This window comes from Hemibagrus wyckioides, linkage group LG08 (genome assembly GCF_019097595.1).
Source record: "Hemibagrus wyckioides isolate EC202008001 linkage group LG08, SWU_Hwy_1.0, whole genome shotgun sequence".
In the NCBI taxonomy this organism is placed as follows: domain Eukaryota; kingdom Metazoa; phylum Chordata; class Actinopteri; order Siluriformes; family Bagridae; genus Hemibagrus; species Hemibagrus wyckioides.
Window position 1 is genome coordinate 15,566,287 of NC_080717.1, and position 18,374 is coordinate 15,584,660.

At 37.4% G+C, this 18,374-nt stretch overlaps 1 protein-coding gene across 3 annotated transcripts in view; it reads left to right on the top strand.

Moving 5' to 3' along the window:
* Window positions 1-1,412: 1,412 nt before the first annotated feature.
* The window catches only part of fgf13a (fibroblast growth factor 13a), a 98,184-nt gene continuing 81,222 nt past the window's right edge, over window positions 1,413-18,374 (top strand). For all 3 annotated transcript variants that reach the window (XM_058397912.1, XM_058397915.1, XM_058397914.1), the window contains exons 1-2: window positions 1,413-1,571; window positions 1,803-1,984. In XM_058397912.1, the coding sequence (XP_058253895.1) occupies window positions 1,936-1,984 (49 nt within the window). In that variant the 5' untranslated portion in view covers window positions 1,413-1,571; window positions 1,803-1,935. The remainder of the gene's footprint in view (window positions 1,572-1,802; window positions 1,985-18,374) is intronic.

Sequence of the window (18,374 nt, forward strand, 5' to 3'; positions counted from 1 at the left end):
CATAGTGTCTGGTCTACTTGTTAACATTATTTATTAATTATTTTTAATGATTTATTATTTTATTTATTAATTTATCCCACCCAATATAATCCCTTTGTCTGTTTATTGGTTCATGCCTAACCTATAGTAGTTTGGTTTTGATGTTTTGGATATTATCTGGAAATTTCTGGACTAATGCTTCCAGTTTAAATCCTAAAGGCGTCTTGGGGAAAAGCCTTAAGCAGGCGTCTAGTTACTCCTAAAAATAGCACCATGCGGATCCTGCACCGTTTCCTCGCACCCGAAGGGGAAAAAAATCACCAATCCGGTCAGGTGATGAAAGCGCAGTAGTTCTCAGCCGGATTTGATCAAACCATCACATTGTCCTGTAGTTGTCAAATGCTGACTGAGTAGAAAGCTGAGTATTTCGTTCAGTCGCAGCCATTACATTAGCAATTTGGGAAGAGAGAAGAGAAACATCTGCTTGTCTTTCCCTGTGCCTTTTTTTGTAGAGCGCATCAAAAGAATTGCAGCCGTTCGTCATTAAGTGAAATAGGTAAGGGGAAAAATGTCTAGGTCTGAGAAAGGCTTTTAACTGTCTGTTGGTATACGCATGGGTTTGGGTAAAAATGTACAGTAATGCACTGACTGTAGTTTTAGCACTTCTTTAATGCATTACACATAAACTACACAAGTATTTTATGTACATGTTTTATAACTTCTTCAGCATCTGGAAGTTAAATAAGAAAGAACAGGTCGTTTTCTCTACATGTTCGTAAGATAGAGGTCGGTGAGAAGGAGATTGTTCAGCAACTTCTAATCCGGGTTTTAAGCGTTTCTCCCTTATTGGTTTAGACTAGTGGACTATCACACGCATGGTCACGCGTTGCGTTATTTAAGTGTTATTTACGCTTTAAGTCTTTTAGTGGTTGCGCTTTGTTGTGCGGTGGAACACGCAAATGAAAAAGACACATGTTGCGCATTTATTTATCTCGACCACTGTGAGTCGTGTATAGATAACACCGTATTGTTATTGTTGTTAGTGGTACTGCACATCTGTTTTGGAGTATTAGCTTCTGGCTCATGCAGAGCGCTATGCAGACCCCATCCCCATATCTCAAAGTGCAGCATATTAAAATTCCTCTAATGACCTTACATTTCGCATCTCTTCTTTCACTCTCGGTTCTTTTTTTGCCCTCCTGTAGCCGACGCAGACATCACTGGGGAGGATGTAAATTCGTACCCTGTTGCATTGTCTGGAATTTCTAACTGCTTGTGCAATACCATAGGTCAGACCAAATTTGCCCCCGGTAGTAGACTATATTGCATTCCATGTAAAGGCTATGAGATCATCCCTTCTGTGAATTCAGAAGGTGGTTCCTCCGTTTTTTGGTTCGTGTGTCACAGCTTACGTCTGCTGACACTCGGTGGAACCCCCCTCTTTCCTCCTCTCCTCGCTTTTTGTTCGCTCGCTTCAGCTACAGTGGAGAGGGGGGTCGCGATTTTAGATGGAACAGAGCGACGTGCGCGGCGGATGCGTCTTTTTTTATGTGAATGTAAATTGATGTAGGAGGCAATGTGGACGGGATAAGGTAAGATTGTTGTTTCTGGCAGGTCAAAAAAAACCGAGGTTAATATCCATCAGAGGTGTTTATTGTTGACTTGAAAACAGGGCGCGCTTTTGAAACTCGCCGTTTTTGTGCACGCAAAAGCTGTATTCACGTAGATTTCTTGGTACTGAGACAAGATGAGCTACATTGGGCTTCTGCTTTCAAATGTCAACAAATGAATGACTTGTATAATCTCTCAATCTGTTTTTGCAGAGCCTTTATCTCCTATATTACCTGGTACCTTTGTTTTGGATTTGGCAAGGATCTGATAGAAGAAAGAGCTCAAACAACGGGGGGATTTCGATTCCAGTTTAATTCGGGGAATTACGCGTCCAAACTGGGATCTATGAGCGCAAAAGTGGCGAAACCTAAAGAAGAAAAGGATGCTTCCAAGGGTAAGAGGCGAGGCTTGCGATGCTCGAGCGCTGCCTCTACATCCTTCGGTTTAAAGCGACCGTGGTTTTTCACCCTCCTTCCCCCCACCCCAACTTCATTGCATTGTCCTTCCAGGCTTCTGAACACACACTAAATCAATACAGGCTTTTGATATCTGTGCTTTATGCCTTTTTGTACTCAACGATAATTTATTTTTAAGTTGCAAACGGTGGCTAATTGAATACCTATTGGCTTTCTGTGTTTAATTAGATTTATCTCAAACACACAAATACTCATTCATTCTGTAGCATGCAGGAAGATGATAGCATCACTGTGGTATCGCTTTAATCGAACGCCTATAATGTCACAGGTTGACGACCCTGTGGAATTCCCTCCGCAAATCTCTTTACGCACCTAGACGCAGGTTTTGGTAACCAGGCTGATCAATAAAAATTCAGATCACACTCGCGCTGATGTGCGATGACGCTGTGTGTTTACTGCGCAATGAGCCATTGCGTAAAAGCGATCTTCGCGTCGCGCGAGCCGACCGTAAACTGGCCCGCCATTGCCATGGAGACGGGGAGGCTGCGGGGTTGCCAGAGAAACCGAGGCTCTTTTTCGACCTCACGCGTTCATCAAACACATTTATAAATACAAGGATACCACTGACCCAACAGCTGGGTTACAATCATTGACAAAAAATAGTCATAATGATGTCAGGTTTGAAGAGGATTTTAAATTTACATAAACGTGCAATACGCACAAACACTCATGCATTCAGGCCAGCACACATTACTGAAAGAATAATATTATTATGGAAATGCTGTGGATGTATGGAAAACAGTAGTACTGTGGCATTTTATCCATGTTGTTGCTGGCTCAAAGAAACGTATCCTCAGGGAAAAAGAAACTGTTTATTTAGAACTGCTGAAATATTCGATGTCTCTATTCCTCTGAACAACAACTGTGGCCTTTGAAACCTTTGCAATATTATTTCTTTAGTGAAGAACTCCCTGGAATGTTTTACTGTGGCTCACTGTATAAACACAGTTATAGTACATACTGTATTTTAAGCTGCATTACTATTAGTTTCAAACCATGCAACAGTATAAAAGTTGGAAGTTTGACAAATTTGTTACCTGTAATCATCGCTAATATCCCACAGAAACCTGCATGCTCTAGAATGGATGGCTATGGAATCAGGCAGTGGATATATAATTATGTGGTCTGACAGCACATGGGGACACTTAAGCATCACATATTTTCAGGTTGATGAATTGATCCAGACACAGAGCCAAAGCAATAGATATTCCTAGCACAGTTTAGAGAAGCTTTATTAATCATAAAGCAGCAGAGATGCTTTATATTCTGTTCTGACACCTGGTCTAATCTACCATGCTGAGTGGCTGGCTGCTGCTACAGTGGAACTTAATTCCTGCTGTGGGTATGTACGAAACACCCGAGGGTGAAATTTTGGACCTCAAGTCCATTTTACTACAGAAAAGTATTGCTTTAATTGTTCCTTTATGTCATTTTCATTTCCCAAAATAAACTGGAATAAAATTTTAGCCTTGGAAGTGACTATATATATATATATATATATATATATATATATATATATATATATATATATATATATATATATATATATATATATATATACATATATATATATCAAATGATGATAAACACTTACACTGCAAAACCGCATCAGAACTGATGTACATCTGACTGTGTAGCCCTTAAGGAAGGCTCCATCTGCTTCAGAAACCTGCCACTTTGCATCACCACCCTGCTTACTGAAATGTTTGGGAAATTTTCTGGGCCTGTCACTTTTGCACATCACTAGACCCTGTCATCAGGAGAGGCGAAGTTGTATTACAAGCTTTCTTCTGTCAGTAGCCCATGTCCTTAACTTGCCTATTCATAAACTCCAATACATGTTCACAAATGACAGGCATTCATTTTTTTGGACAGAACAAATACTTCTCTCCTGTTTAAATGTTTGCCATTCATTTTAGCTGAGTAGCGTTCAGCAAGGACACTTATTGTATAGCCTAAAGGTTAAGAAGTTTTTAAATGCTGTATCATAATAAGAAGTCACAAAGTAACCTATTTTGATTACTTTATAACTTTCAAATTTTGGACTTGTCAATATAAATTATATTCATTAAACAGAATTATTATTTGAGCTAAATGTGTAAAGTAATTTTAATTACTATAATACTTATTATTATTCCAAATTTAATGCTAGTTTGTGGGTTAGCTACTGGGATGTAGCAAATTGAAAGAATAACCCAATGTACTGGTTTTGCTGAATCTTTTTAGACCCAAACTAAGACACCTTTTTTATATACATTTTGTCTCACAATCTTATTTTTAAACTAATCAATGCTACTGAGAATTTTCTGAAGAATGGTAAGGCTGTAGTAACAGGAGCTGCTCTAAAATGCCCCTGTGTTTGCAGTTGCATTTATTATAAATTTGTAAGGTCATGGGTTTCATTTAGCTTGGCTTTGCCTTGATTTTGCTTTGCAGAGCTTCATGAAGTTGATAACCTCATGGTAGCTCTCTGTGGTTTTTACATGCAGAGAGAGAAAAACTCTAAGAGAGCTTAAAGTTTTTCAAATCAAACTGAAACAACCTTCTAGTCAATTGCCTTAGAGAACTGCATGGCATTTTGCCTGTGGGAATGTGTGCAATTATAAATGAAAGCTAAATTATGCTTTTTTTTAATTGATTGTTTTACTGTTTACTGCTTAATATACTCATTATTTTTGCTACATTTATTTTATTTTATGAAAATACCCTAAAATGTCTTTAGATGTGCCAAATCATTTAAAGGCATTGTTCTGTAGGTATTCTATTATGAAGAAACCAAAAATTACACATTCATGATGCATCAATACACCCATGTACATACACTATATGACCACAAGTATACGGACACCTAATCTCTTAAGATTCATATATAGGTCTTCCCCAAATTGTTGCCTCAAAATTGGACACATACAATTGTATAGAATGTGTTTTTATCATGTACCATTAAGATTTCTTTTCACTGGACCAAAGAGGACCAAAACTGTTCCACCATGACAATGCCCCTGTGCACACAGCGAGCTCCATTTAGAGATGGTTTGTCATGATTGGTGTGGAAGAACTCACACAGAGCCCTGACCTCAACCCCAATGAACACCTTTAGGAATGAATTGGTGAACACGACTGATATTAGTGCCTGAACTTTTGCACTCTGGGCAAATGAGCAAATCCCCACAGCCCACATCATCACAGCTGCATTCGAAAATCTAGTGAAAAGCCTTCCCAGAAGAATGGAGACTGTTAAAACAGCAATGTGGGAGCAACACAATATTACTCAATACTCAGACATTCACATACTTTAGGCAATATAGTGTATATATCTTCTTGTACTTTGAAACAAGGACTATGTTCCATACGTTAATGCTTTATTCTATTTATATACAACAGTTAGTTCTGATTCATATTTTTGTAACAGATTTCCAAGAGTACTTATATTTAGAATAACTGGGACATTCATCACTGTAGTTGTCCATGTTTGCGTTTTTCATGAATGTAACTACTGACTTAAATTTGGATGCTCGTAAGATGCAAATGAAAAGGAAGAAGGGAAGCCAGATTCACCAGGTGCATGGAACAGGAACATACCAAACATTGTTAACTAGCTAGCCTGTTAGCCAGTGAGTGTGGCTTCTTTGGATTTATTTCAGTTTAAGAAGAAACAAATTATTTGGTTTGTCTGAAATGTCAGTTTGTCAATATTAATTTCTTATGCATAGAACTGCTGTATAAAAGCAATATTGGACTTGCAATCATCCTCTTATATTGGATACAGGCATAGCTGTGATTTCATGCGACTTTATGCCTACAGTAAATCCACAGCCATGCTGATATTCAGTATAACAGCACTCTTACTTATGCCAAATTGCTTAAATAATGCGTGTTTGTTTTGTGTTCTATATGGTGAGCTGCAGTCATACAGGGTTAATGTGGCGCTCTTTAAATCCTGTCTCTGGGCTGAGTGTAATATAAAAGTATATAGAATCAGTGGCAGCTTTTTGTGGGAACATTTAATTGTTTTTGTCATCTGTCAGAAAAGCCAGTGGCTTATTCATAAACTCTGAATCTACCTGCCTGCTGATGTGGGTGTAGTAATCTGAACAGCTCTCCATGTCTTCTGCTGGGAACAGTGATGTAAGCGGCCCTGAACTCAGTCTCTGCTCTCAGTCTCAGAGCAGCTTGATGAGGCACAGCACAATTTACTAGGCCATATCCCTCATCTTAAAAGATCACCACCTAATATTCTCTTCTTCTGTCCCTCTCAGCTTCCAGTTTTCCTGCAAGATCTATACTTCTTAGGCAATGTGGACTTGATTTAATGTAGAATGTGCTAAAAAAAAGAGCATAGACTTCACAAAAACTTAAGTAATGTATTCAGCTACCTCTACAAGTTTTACAAAAGCTTTCTTATCCCAAGTGCATGTGACTAGCAGTGACAGCAGCTCTGTGCTTTGCCTCTAGAATGTTGACAACACAACATTTTTTTGGATTAAAATATAGAACTGCAATAAGATTTAGGCTTAGATTATGCAAACATCTTGAAATTCATCACAAGGTGCTGTGCACAAACATGTCTTCAGCATTAATGTACGGAATGAAAGGAGCCATTTTTTTTTAGTTACTAAAATTGCACATAGGTTTTTTTTCAGACAGAAACAATGGGTTTATTTAGCTGTTCATTTAGCTGTTTTTTTCTTTTTTTGTCCATGTGCTGAAGGCTTTTCTACAGTATTGAACAGTATGAACTGTTAGTCTGAGAGGATTACAGGATATTTGGATAATTACGATAATGGAGTTTGCATGCGCATTTTAATACCCACCAATTAGTAGTAGTGAATTTCTGTTTCTTAGTGATTGGCAAACTGACTGATTAAGTGACTGTTTAAATTTTTAGAAAGCATTTGTTTATGTAGCATTAAGCTGTTCACTGTTGCACTGTATCACTCTTTATATTGCCCAGTTGAAATTACATTACAAGACAGAATTTCAGGGAACGTGGGCACGGGTAATGAGGTGTCGTTGGTGTGTAATATCTCACGTCAGATGCAATCAGAGCGATCATGCATAGTGCTACCAATTTGGCCTTTTTTCTTTCTTGTTTAAGCTGACAACAAGCTTTCTTGTTTCACCTCAGCAGTGTAGGCTGTAGATCCAGTGTTTTCCAACCTTTTACATCTATGTCATGTATTTTAAGTGAAATCTCAATTCTTACAGCTCCCACAACAGTAATCACTGAAAATGTGTTCAATAGTGTTTACATTTGCTAAACTTATAAACGTAATAGAATGGAAACATATAAAAGACTGTATTTTGTAGGGGTGTGAACATCAGGCTTTTAAACAATGCGATTATCCTAGGTCATAAGGCAACAGTTTGCTATTTAACAACAGCACTTAATCTCAATACCACTATGCTTGAAAAATACACTATGTTTGAATTGGTTTATCAGATTTTTTTCAGAATTTGAGGTAGGCCTGCCATTAATTTGTGAATGATGATGAGAAAGACTGAGTAATGGGCAAATCAACTTTCTAGCCCATTAAATTATTTACCTATTGGCAAAAAACCATCTGAATTATTTATTTATTATTGCATCAATTAATTTTAGTCATTGCCTTTAAAAGCAACACATCAATCCATATCCTTGGATTGTTAGTTTCCCAACATTGTAGAGTAATTTAATTTTTAACTGAAGATAGAACATATGTAGCAACTATAAACAATAACAATGGTGGCTGATATCAGATAGAGTTATAACTAGACACAGTGCCAAAGTAATAAATGTTCAATTCAGCACAATTCTTGGAGATGCATCATTCCATGTTTCCATGTTTTGATGTTTATACGCTTTAGTGAGTCATAATGAATTGCAATGTTAGGTGTCTAGCAGTGGCCTAGGAAAAAAGGAGATAAAAATGGCAGGTGAGATTTTCATTAGGTTAGTGCAGAATTGGGAATTTCAAAGTACATTGTTTTGTTTTAGTCAAATATCAAATCCGCAGGAAGATAAAGATCAGTGCATGTTAATACCAGTAAGACACATAGCTCATGCAGGTCAGAGAATGAACAAGCCATACAGACTTCATAATACTACAGCATTTATTTGATCAGTTTCACTGTTGTAGAGATGTTAGTGTGTGTGGCATGGCATGGTAAAGCATCTCTTATAGTCATAGACAGTGTTTTCACAGTGCCAAAAGTTAATACATATTAACTACCTGTTCCATATCTGTCTTTGGTATTAGACATGAAATTTACATCAGTTATGACCTGGCAAGCTTGTTGCTTTTCATCTCTCTAGCAGTGATGATGCTGTGTCCATTGTTCCCTCCTGTAGGATGATGCCAAGATTGTATTTCTATAATTGCAGTGCCCACAGGGATTAGTATTACACAGCATAACTGGATTATAGTCTGCACAGCAAAGCTACAGTAAAATGACGCAAACTGTTTATGAAAGGCTGGTCAAGATGATCATTTTGTGTCCAATAAGCATGAGGCTTGTACCATGAATTGGCTCATTGCCCTTTATTTCAGCGCTTGCTTGCCAATATTTTCAGTTTGACAAAGCTTTCATTTTTTTTCTTACTGTTTGTATATACTAACAGCTGATATCTATGGAAATGAATCCAATACTTGAGATGCTCTTCTACTTATTGGTCCCTGTGTTAGAAAATTGGAAGCGCTATATACTTATAGGAAACAGGATGTCTGAAGTAAAAGATTTTCCTGTTTAAAATGGGTTGTCTTATAACAATGGTCATGTTCTGCTACACAATTCACTATTCAGACAAACCAAAGGACATTAAGGTAACTAAGCTAAATAAAAAGGTATATGTGACTATAGAAATTGCTTTACAAAACAAAGAAATCAGTGGAGAAATCTGATCTCAGTCTTCCTCAGTGAAAGTGCACATGAATCAAACCAAATACTGCAGTGCATTATGGGTATACAACAGCCGCTAGGGTACATAATTTGTGCTCTGCCACCTGTGGTGTAGTATAGGCATGAAGGAGGTTTTCTCCACTATGTCCCAGAAAAATAGTGCAATATGTAGAAAATAGGGTGTATTTCGAGCAACTAAAATTTGAAAGTGTTGTTGTAAAGGATATTAGAAGAATTTGGCATGGTGGTGCAGTGGGTAATATTCCTTCATCACAGCTCTAGGGCACATGGATCGATCTTAAACTTGGCTTAATCTTTGTGGAGTTTCACATGCTTTTCTCATGCCTATGTGGAGTTCCTCTGGGTTCTCCAGTTTCCCTTCTGGCTCCCAAAAAAAAAGAGAGGGAGGTTGGTGGCTCTAAATCGCTGGGCTTGTACGCTTGAGATCCACTGTGACCCGCTTAAAGTGGTTACCGAAAATGACATGAATGAATGAGGACAGTTTGAGGTTGAAAGGTTCCTTGAGCATTGTTTAAACAACTTCAGCCAATTTAATGCAGCGCTAGCATAAAATTTTCTTCTAAAATGACATCCTGAACCAATGTACAGGACAGCAAATGACTTTCCTTACTTCCTCAGGCCATGCTGCCTACTACATAGATCTCTTTCACTCCTTTGTACTGTAGTTCAATGAAGTGATCAATAAATCACCCCTGTGCCTTAAAAGCCACTTCTCATTTGCTGCAGGGTCTGAAGATTCACTAGAAATGTTCTTCCACGTGCTGAAGGCTAAACTGAGGTCACACAAGTAATTATGAGGAAACTAGAAATTTCTCTACCTTACTATTGCAGAGGTATCTTCAGGCTGTATCTGCTGCTGTAGCTGCTGCAGGAAGGAGGAAAAGTCAGTGTAAAGCCGCTAAGAGGGAACATTATGATGACAAACAATTGTTAATAGAGAGTTGAATTGCACAGAAATAATACAGCTCATTGTGATTGTGTGTGTGTGTGTGTGTGTGAGGAAGTGTACAATATTGTTTCTTTGCTCCACAGAACACTGTGATTGTATGCAGGAATTAATTTCCTCTACTGAAAATGAACTAATTAAAGTTTCCTAAACTATGAAAATGATTAGCATAAAGTAACAGTCAGATGATAAAGCATGACCAGTATTCAGAAACAAGCAGCTGTGTTTGTTGGTCAGGAGTGCAGGTGAAAATTGTGTGAAAGGCTTTTCAGAGGTGAAATGAACCTTGGATATTGTCTCCTGTTGTCTTCTTAGCCTGATGAGCAGGAGCCATTTTCACCCCATAACAGTGGAATTACGCTTCACCTGACATAAAATGGACCAGAATGTACCCCAGAATCAGATTTAATGCCTTGACTCAGTACTCAGCCTGACACATTTGGATGAAGCAAAGCTTGTGTAAATTTCTATTATATATTATAGTTCCTGGAACAGCTTCAAACAAGTGTCAGAGACATGCCTAATGAAGCACCTCCACGAAGATCAAAACTCAATGTCCACTGGAGTATCAGGCTAAGAGCAGCAAATATTTACAGTATTATGCCCAAGTTTTTGACCTCTGCCAAGGTTGTGAGCCTTAATGCTTTGACTACGGACACTAATTAAAGCCCAGGATTGGTCATGCTTTGTCTACACTGGACATTACACAGAGAGTAAATTGCTCATAATCACATTGATCTGTGACTCTCTCACTTAAAATTGCTAGTTCATTTAAGCCTGAAAGATGCCTCTAGAAATCACCATCAGAAACGGAGAGGCTTGAAGCACCAGCTTGACAAAATGAATCGAGTAACCTTTTTCAAGCTCTTTATAGTAGAACCTTCTTTTTGTTGTGGTTTTAGCATATGTAATATCAACATCCTGATATTTGTCACATATACTATGATTGTCAATCCAAATTATTCAGTGTTTGTCAGATTGTGTGCCACACCTAGCACAGTACTAGTATGTAATAATGCATTTAGTGCAAGAAATATCAAGGAACAGGGTTGGTTATAGTTTAAATGCTACAAAGACAGATGGCTTTTTGCATCATTGATAAATGTGTTAATAATAGCATTAATGCTGTCACATTCGGTATTTGCCACTGGACATGTGTAGATGTGCCTGTACATGTGTCCATGTGTTTCAATGCTATTTGTGTGTGCATGTGGTTCTCCACTGGAGCGTTAACTGTGATGAGACCGTGTGTTTGTCAGAAGGGAATGAGGCATTGTGAGAGGAACAGTTACTATAAATAGTGGTCCAGCATCCATTTCTTTAAAGCTGATTTCACATGGTCTACAGTGATACACATGACGGGTGCAGCAGTTCTCCAGTGTTGTGCAAGCACACTCTCAAGAGAGTAAATCATTTCCACAATGAGATGTAGCCAAGCATGAATAAGCTGTATGTGATGAGTTACATTGCCCCTATGGAGTTAAATCAGACTCACCCGAATTTGACCCTGAATACATGAGACGTGAATGTAAAGACATGAATTTTTGTCTTATTGTACTATGGTACTGAAAATATTTGAATGTATTGGGTAAAACTCATAGCTGGGTCATGTTCGCCTGGATTGATTCTGGGGCTAGTCAATGGATTTTGTATATAGGTATTAGAGTAATCAAGCACATTGTTTAAGCCAAAAGTAAATAGAAAATTTGCAGCAATTATGTATGAGTGTGGGATGTGGTTATGAGTAAAATGTTGATAATTAAAAGGTAAAAGAATTTAGCAGTAAAATATATAAATGACTGTGGAAAATGCTTAAATAATTAAAAACTGCTTTGCTTTTAGTGTGTTTATGGAAGTGATGGTTAAATGATGTTTTTCACATAATACCATTTGTAATTTTCAACCTGATATTTCAGCTGTATTACCATCTCAGTGTCTGCACCAGACATTTTACAAGCTACCCTGACCCTCTGCATTCTTATTAACATTGTTTAATTTAGATTCATATTCCAGAAAGAGCAAGATTTGGTATTGCTTAAATTTCAGCCATAATAATAGTTCTATCACGTTAGCCAGGTTGGACACTAAAGCAAGAAGAAGCATGTTTCTAATCTTCTGTGAAACGGCATCCTGTGGATGGTGTCAAATTTTGCGAACATAACAGCTGGTACATGTAATACTCACTCCAAAACATGATACTGAAACAAAAAGCAATGACTGAATGAGCATCATTAACTATATTTTAGCCACACTAGTGTTTTCAGGCTCCCAAAAGTCTGACACATGGCATTTAAGTAGGTTTTGCCACTTAAATATCTTGTGAATATAAGATGCTTTCTTGCAAGTTCAATGTCGCTCTTATATTAAAGAAAGCAGTCAAACACAGTCTTAAATATCTAATACAGGAAAAGGTGTCGTAATAAGTTTGCCCATTTTAGAATTGTGCTTTTGCAGTGGTAGTGCTTTCTGTGGATGGAAGCGAGCAAAGATCTGCAAGGCATTTAGTGTCGCTACTTGAAAATAATGATCAGTGGCAAAAAGGCAGTAAGCCAGATTTATTCATTTATAAGTGTTGGTCTTAATAGCTGATCAGTGTATTTGTATATGTGTGAGAGGGAAGCGATTTCCTGTACAGCTGTGTCTGGTCCATAAAGAAGTACAGAAGTTTGGCAATGTACTTTTTTTCTTGCACTATATTCCTTTTTTTGTTTTGTGTATGTTTGAGGAAAATCTTCCACTGTGGTTCTAAAGTTATGCTGGCTATAGTGGCAACAAGGTCTCACAAAACTGTTTGCTAACCCCCCGGGTTTTTATAATTGAGTTTTCACTGTGTGAAACCTCTCTCTTTGTGAGAAGAGCTAGGGTGGAAAGGATGCTTCCGCTTGGCCAGTCTGAGGAACTGAGCATCTTTCAGCATGGCCGAAATTCACGTAAAAAGCATCCCTTAGTTGAGAGAGAGAGAGAGAGAGAGAGAGTAAATATTTAAAGGATTGTAGCTGGCATGGGGTATACTCACATACATGTTTGTAGGATCCATAAATCCATAAAGGTACATGATTTATTTATTTATTTAAAAATGTAAGGTGAGATTCATAAAACATCTGAATATTCTATCTGGACCAGCTTTAGTTGTGCTGACATCATATATTTAATTCAAAATTATATGAAATATAATTTAATTAGATTTTATTTGTGATTAATAATTGATTAAGTAAAATACTCCTTTGTGGGGGACTGATCTTACATATTGTACACACATATTTACCGCACTACTTGTCCTTTTAAATGTGTATGTTGAAGTATGAAGTTAAGCAGTTGAGGGTTAAAGGTATTGTTCAGTGAATCAATATTGGTCTTTAGATTTGAACTGACAACTTTTATGTTCATTAGTTCAAGACAGCATTTTAATATCAGATGTATGTTGACAGGTATAGCAAAATGTTTGCATGTATGGCAAGCAACCCATGTGCACAGACTGTCATATTTTGAATTAATGCAGTAATGTAAATACACAACGTATAAGTAGTGCTAAAGCCAGAGAAAAAGTGTGCCTCTTTAAGCCTACACATTTTGATGTGCCTGCTGGTTTGGAGGCCAGGGTTCCAGTAGGAGCTGTTTATGGTTTAATGACTGATGGTTTTCTTTATGGTGTGGGTGTCCTTTCTTTGAGCTTCACACTGTGGTCCAGCACATGTCTCTGCTGGAGATCCTCATTAATGCACACCACCCCCAGTCTGTGCACCCACATGCACACACTTTTATCCACAAATACCAACCTTCGAGAAAAATTCTATTTTCATTCTTACTATTCTAAGTGTATTGCTTCATAGCATGGTGTGTATACACACACACACAAAATAAATATATATATATATAAAATGGGTTGGCACCCTGTCCCCTGGGATAGGTTCAAGGCCCCCCACAAACCTGCGTAGGATAAGCAGTTCAGAAAATAGATGGATTTGAATGCTCATTCTAGCACAACAATATAATTGCATTACCACTTACCATTAGATATGAAAAATAGAATTACATTTCTTCAACATCAACAGTTATGTTGAAAACATGATTTCACTATTCTTCATTCATATAAATATATAATTTTCATAATGAAACAGTTGTGTGATGCGGCTGAATGCAAAGCAGAAGACCAGTACAACCCCCCGGTTCACACCCATTTTACATTAACAGCACATCCTGATGTATGTGTGCAAAGTGAGTTCCTGTTATCACTTACCATACATCAGCTATAAATGGTCATTTCCTTTATAGTGTCTCTGGTTAAAATGCAGTTTGTCATGTTACTACAAAATTGCAAAGCCTTCTGACTTAATAAAATAACAGTCACACTGATAGTATTACTAAACATCTCCTTACAGATTTTCCTTACAGATTTACTCTACCATATGAACCATTGCAATTTTTCCCACTATACTAGTCATTATGTAAGCTGACACTTAATAAATTGCTGCTTAAAATCATACAAAAAAGCATCAATTAGAAAATAAAAACAGTTAAACTGGAAATTTTGTCTGCAGTCTTTTAGACGTTTCTGTTTATTGAACTCAGGAGACAACCTGTATAAATCCTGCTGTTAAAAAATACTGCATATCTGTTTCTCACTTTAGCCAGCAAGCACTTCCTCACAAGGCAAACACACACATATATATAGACTGTATAGATTTCAATAACGTTCTGCTCTGTAAACCACTCTTGCGTGTAAGAAAGGTGCTACTGAAATAAAATGTATAATAATTATTATTATCCGTCCCTGTTCTGTGCATTGTACTCTGAGGACAGATGGCCCTTCTGCTCCCCTGCAGCTCTTCTGCTTCTTGGCTTTGTGTTCTCATCCTGCCCTGGCACACATTAATTCAAGCTCTTCTCTCTTTTCTGAGCTTCCTAACTTCATACATACCCACACAACACAAACACTGCTCCAGATGGCCTGACCCACAGTTACAGGCTCCTGCCACTAATGCTAAACTAAGAAATGAACTAGATTGCTACATGTTTATTTCTAAAGCTATTATTCGTAAATTATTTCTCTAATTCACTTCAGAAGGCCAGTGGCTACAAAATCGATCAGTTCACTTTCTCACACTCTGTGTATCTCAGGTTCACACTGACATGGGAGAGATAGCCTTCAGATACAGAGAAACATAAAACATGGAAAGGGGTGAATTGTGTCTCCCTGCACTGCCATGAACACAGTATTCTGTAGTCTAGTTCTAAGACACTGTCAGCTAGGTAGGCTGCTGTAAGCTGTAAGCTTTATTACTCTAGGTTTAAGAGAAACACTACCGCTAAAGATACAGCTTTGCTTACTATAGCTTGTTAGAGAGAGCTAGCATAGATAGCTAATGTTGTCCGAGTCCGTTGTCTGACATGAGCTAGTTTATGCATAGCAGTGCTTGGGACTCATAACTGTATTTATAAGGAATGACTCTTGAATTGTTTTGTAATGCTACATAACAGCTAACAAAAAACACTGGAAATAGGCACTGTCTAAATGGATAAACAGAGACAGATCCCTTCTCCTTATCGCCTTGATTAATGCCTCAAGCCATAGTGACAGCCTCAGTGTGGCATGGTAAACATTGCCTCTGTAGACTAGGGGGCTAGAGGAAGTCAAGAAAAAGTCTTTCTTGTCATACAAACAAATCAGTGTCCTTGTGAGACAAACTCATACACGCTACTATTCAAACAGCTGCAACACAATGTAGTTCAACTAATTTTGTTTTCGACTAAATGTATTTCATGATTAAATTAATATGTGGTTTTGTATATGATGTATATAATTTTCTTGAATGTAAAGCTATCATGGTCTTGGACAATTTTATAATAAATTGATTTTGTTGTAATTTTTTATTTCCTTGTATAACTTTATTATATAACTATTAACATTAGAACTTATATACATATACATATATTCTAATATAAGCATTAGAACAATATTGAAATAGCAACCCATACATAGTGTAAAATATTATTACCATCAATTATATTATCATTATTTCGTGTCAGCCTTGAATCATACATAAATAACCTCCAGACCATACAGAGATTCAGCCATATCATCTGCCACAATCACATACTCTTTGCTCCAGCTGTGACACACATGTTGATGTGGGAAGATTGTACATATAGTGAGGCAATATGGACACACTGACTGAGACAGGAGGCTCATGATTTATTCAGATGCTGGAGCACTGGGCTGCAATGAGTGAGGAAAGCTTGTGTTCCCAAGCTGCACATGAATTGATGACTACGGTTCACTCTTGCTTCACTGACTACAGCCAGATGAAACCTCAAGCTTTTCTACAACAACAAACTACAGGACAGTGTGAGTGAGAGGAGGAGCAGGACTGGTGGCATGCAGCTCATCCCTTTGTCTCTCCTTCTCCTTCTTTCTGTATTAACTACTTTCTGTCTCTCTTTGTCTTGCTACAGTGTGTATGTGTGTGTGTGTGTGTGTGTGTGTGAGCACTGCATTGAGAATGGATCAGACGTAATTGTTTGTCCAAAATTTGTGCCATGAGACCAGATCTTGAGCACTCAGTGGAAATCAGTGTACAGTCAGCAACCAGCTCAGTTAAAAACATGCATAACATCAAAAAGAAAAAAATTAATTCCTCATGGATTGTTCATTATTGCTTTCCACAGTGATAAACAAGGGAAATCTTGTGCTCATGTTCCTGTAATTGCAGCTGATCACTGGCACATTCGACAACTGGTTCGCCAAATGGGTAATTGTCCTCTCAGCAGCCTTGATCAAGTATCTGCTGTCTGTTTAATCACAGTGACCAAAGGCAACATGGCTCCTTGTATCAGTGCTTTAGTCCATATTGCACTCCACAGGGAGGTGTAATGCTTAATTACGCCCCCCATTATCTCCACAAAATAAGTATGTGCCTTAAATTCAAATAGGATGCAATTAGAGGATTGATGTTATAATGTTCTAAATCTGGAGCCAAATTTACTAAAGACTGCACCATCGTTAATCAGGTTTTTTTCTTTTTTTTTCTAAAACACAACTCCTCAGTTTGTTTATTACAGGAGGTCCAGTAGGGCTCTGTAGAAGACGTGAATGCACTCCTGTTGGTGTCCTGACACAGGTCATCCTCTCCTACAGGCCCAGACTCTATGCCTTTCTAGATCTGTCTGAAAGAGAGTCACTTCCAGCAGCACCTTTTATGTTTAACTGAAAGAGTGTGAGTGTGTGAATGAGGTGTTGATTAATTTTCAATAACAACACGGCTGTGAGGGAAATCACAGGTTTATATTAATGCATTTGTTCTAATATGATATTGTTTCTATAGTATCCAGTATCACACTGGTATGTATATACTAAACTAAGTATGCTTTTATTTAACATATAATCGTTCGTATGGTGAAACTATCTATAATGATTTATTTAACTTTCATGGAAGGAGTCTCCAGTGGCAGTGCTTTGTAACAATGAACGCTTTACAGGACACAGGAATTGTACAAGAATTTACACTTTTCCAGGTTCAGGTAAAAGGTGTGTTTTGTTTGTCTTAGCAACATCAGGAGAAAGAATAATAAGAGACTATTAAAAGAATAACAGTTTCCAGCTGTTGTAATGTAAATTATAACTTTTTTTTTAACATTCTATAAAATGCATATGTAACTATAAACTGTTAAAAAAGTATGATTTGTCTTTTTTTTGTCATTGCTGACAAAGTGCTGTGGTTATAAGGGGAAAACGCACTTCAGGATGTGCTCTTATTGGAGAACTTGTCTTGTTTTAATAGATGATGAATATGTGTTACAATTAAAAACTCTTTAGTTTTGAGACTATTCACATCATCTGTGATATAAAATGATTTGTGAGAGAAGAAATATCCCTAATATACTTTATTATTTCATTTGTAGTATGAGTGTGTTGTGTTCACCCAAATAGAGTCATCACAATCGTAATGTAGACCTAGCAACAGAGACTGCTTTTTAATTATATAGGCTTGGCTCTTTTCCAGTTTGACATTTCAGCAACCTTGCATAAACAGACTATTAAACATTAAAATAGGTTAAAATGCTACAATTATATTAAGTGTCCAGGAAGTGATTCAGGGTTAATGAGACATTATTGCAGTGCAGAAAGAGAGTCACTGCAGTGTTTTTTTTTTTAACTGTACCTGGAAAAAGATATGATAAAGGAAACAACAATTGTTTAGTTGATAGAGCTTTTCCACCAGTACCCTAACCAGAGGTCATGGCAACAAGTCTGTGAGCCCAACATTTTGCAGTTATGTCATCATGGTAGGATGCATTCTGACACCTGCTTCTTCTGAGGTAGGATTTGTGAAGAAAAAATGTAATTCTGCTGTACATGTTTATAGACATGATGACAGTAAAGTCTGTCTTACTGTCTTTTGACAAGCTCATGACATAACTAAGTACACATACATAATGTACAGCAATTTTTAGTGGTGTCTGAT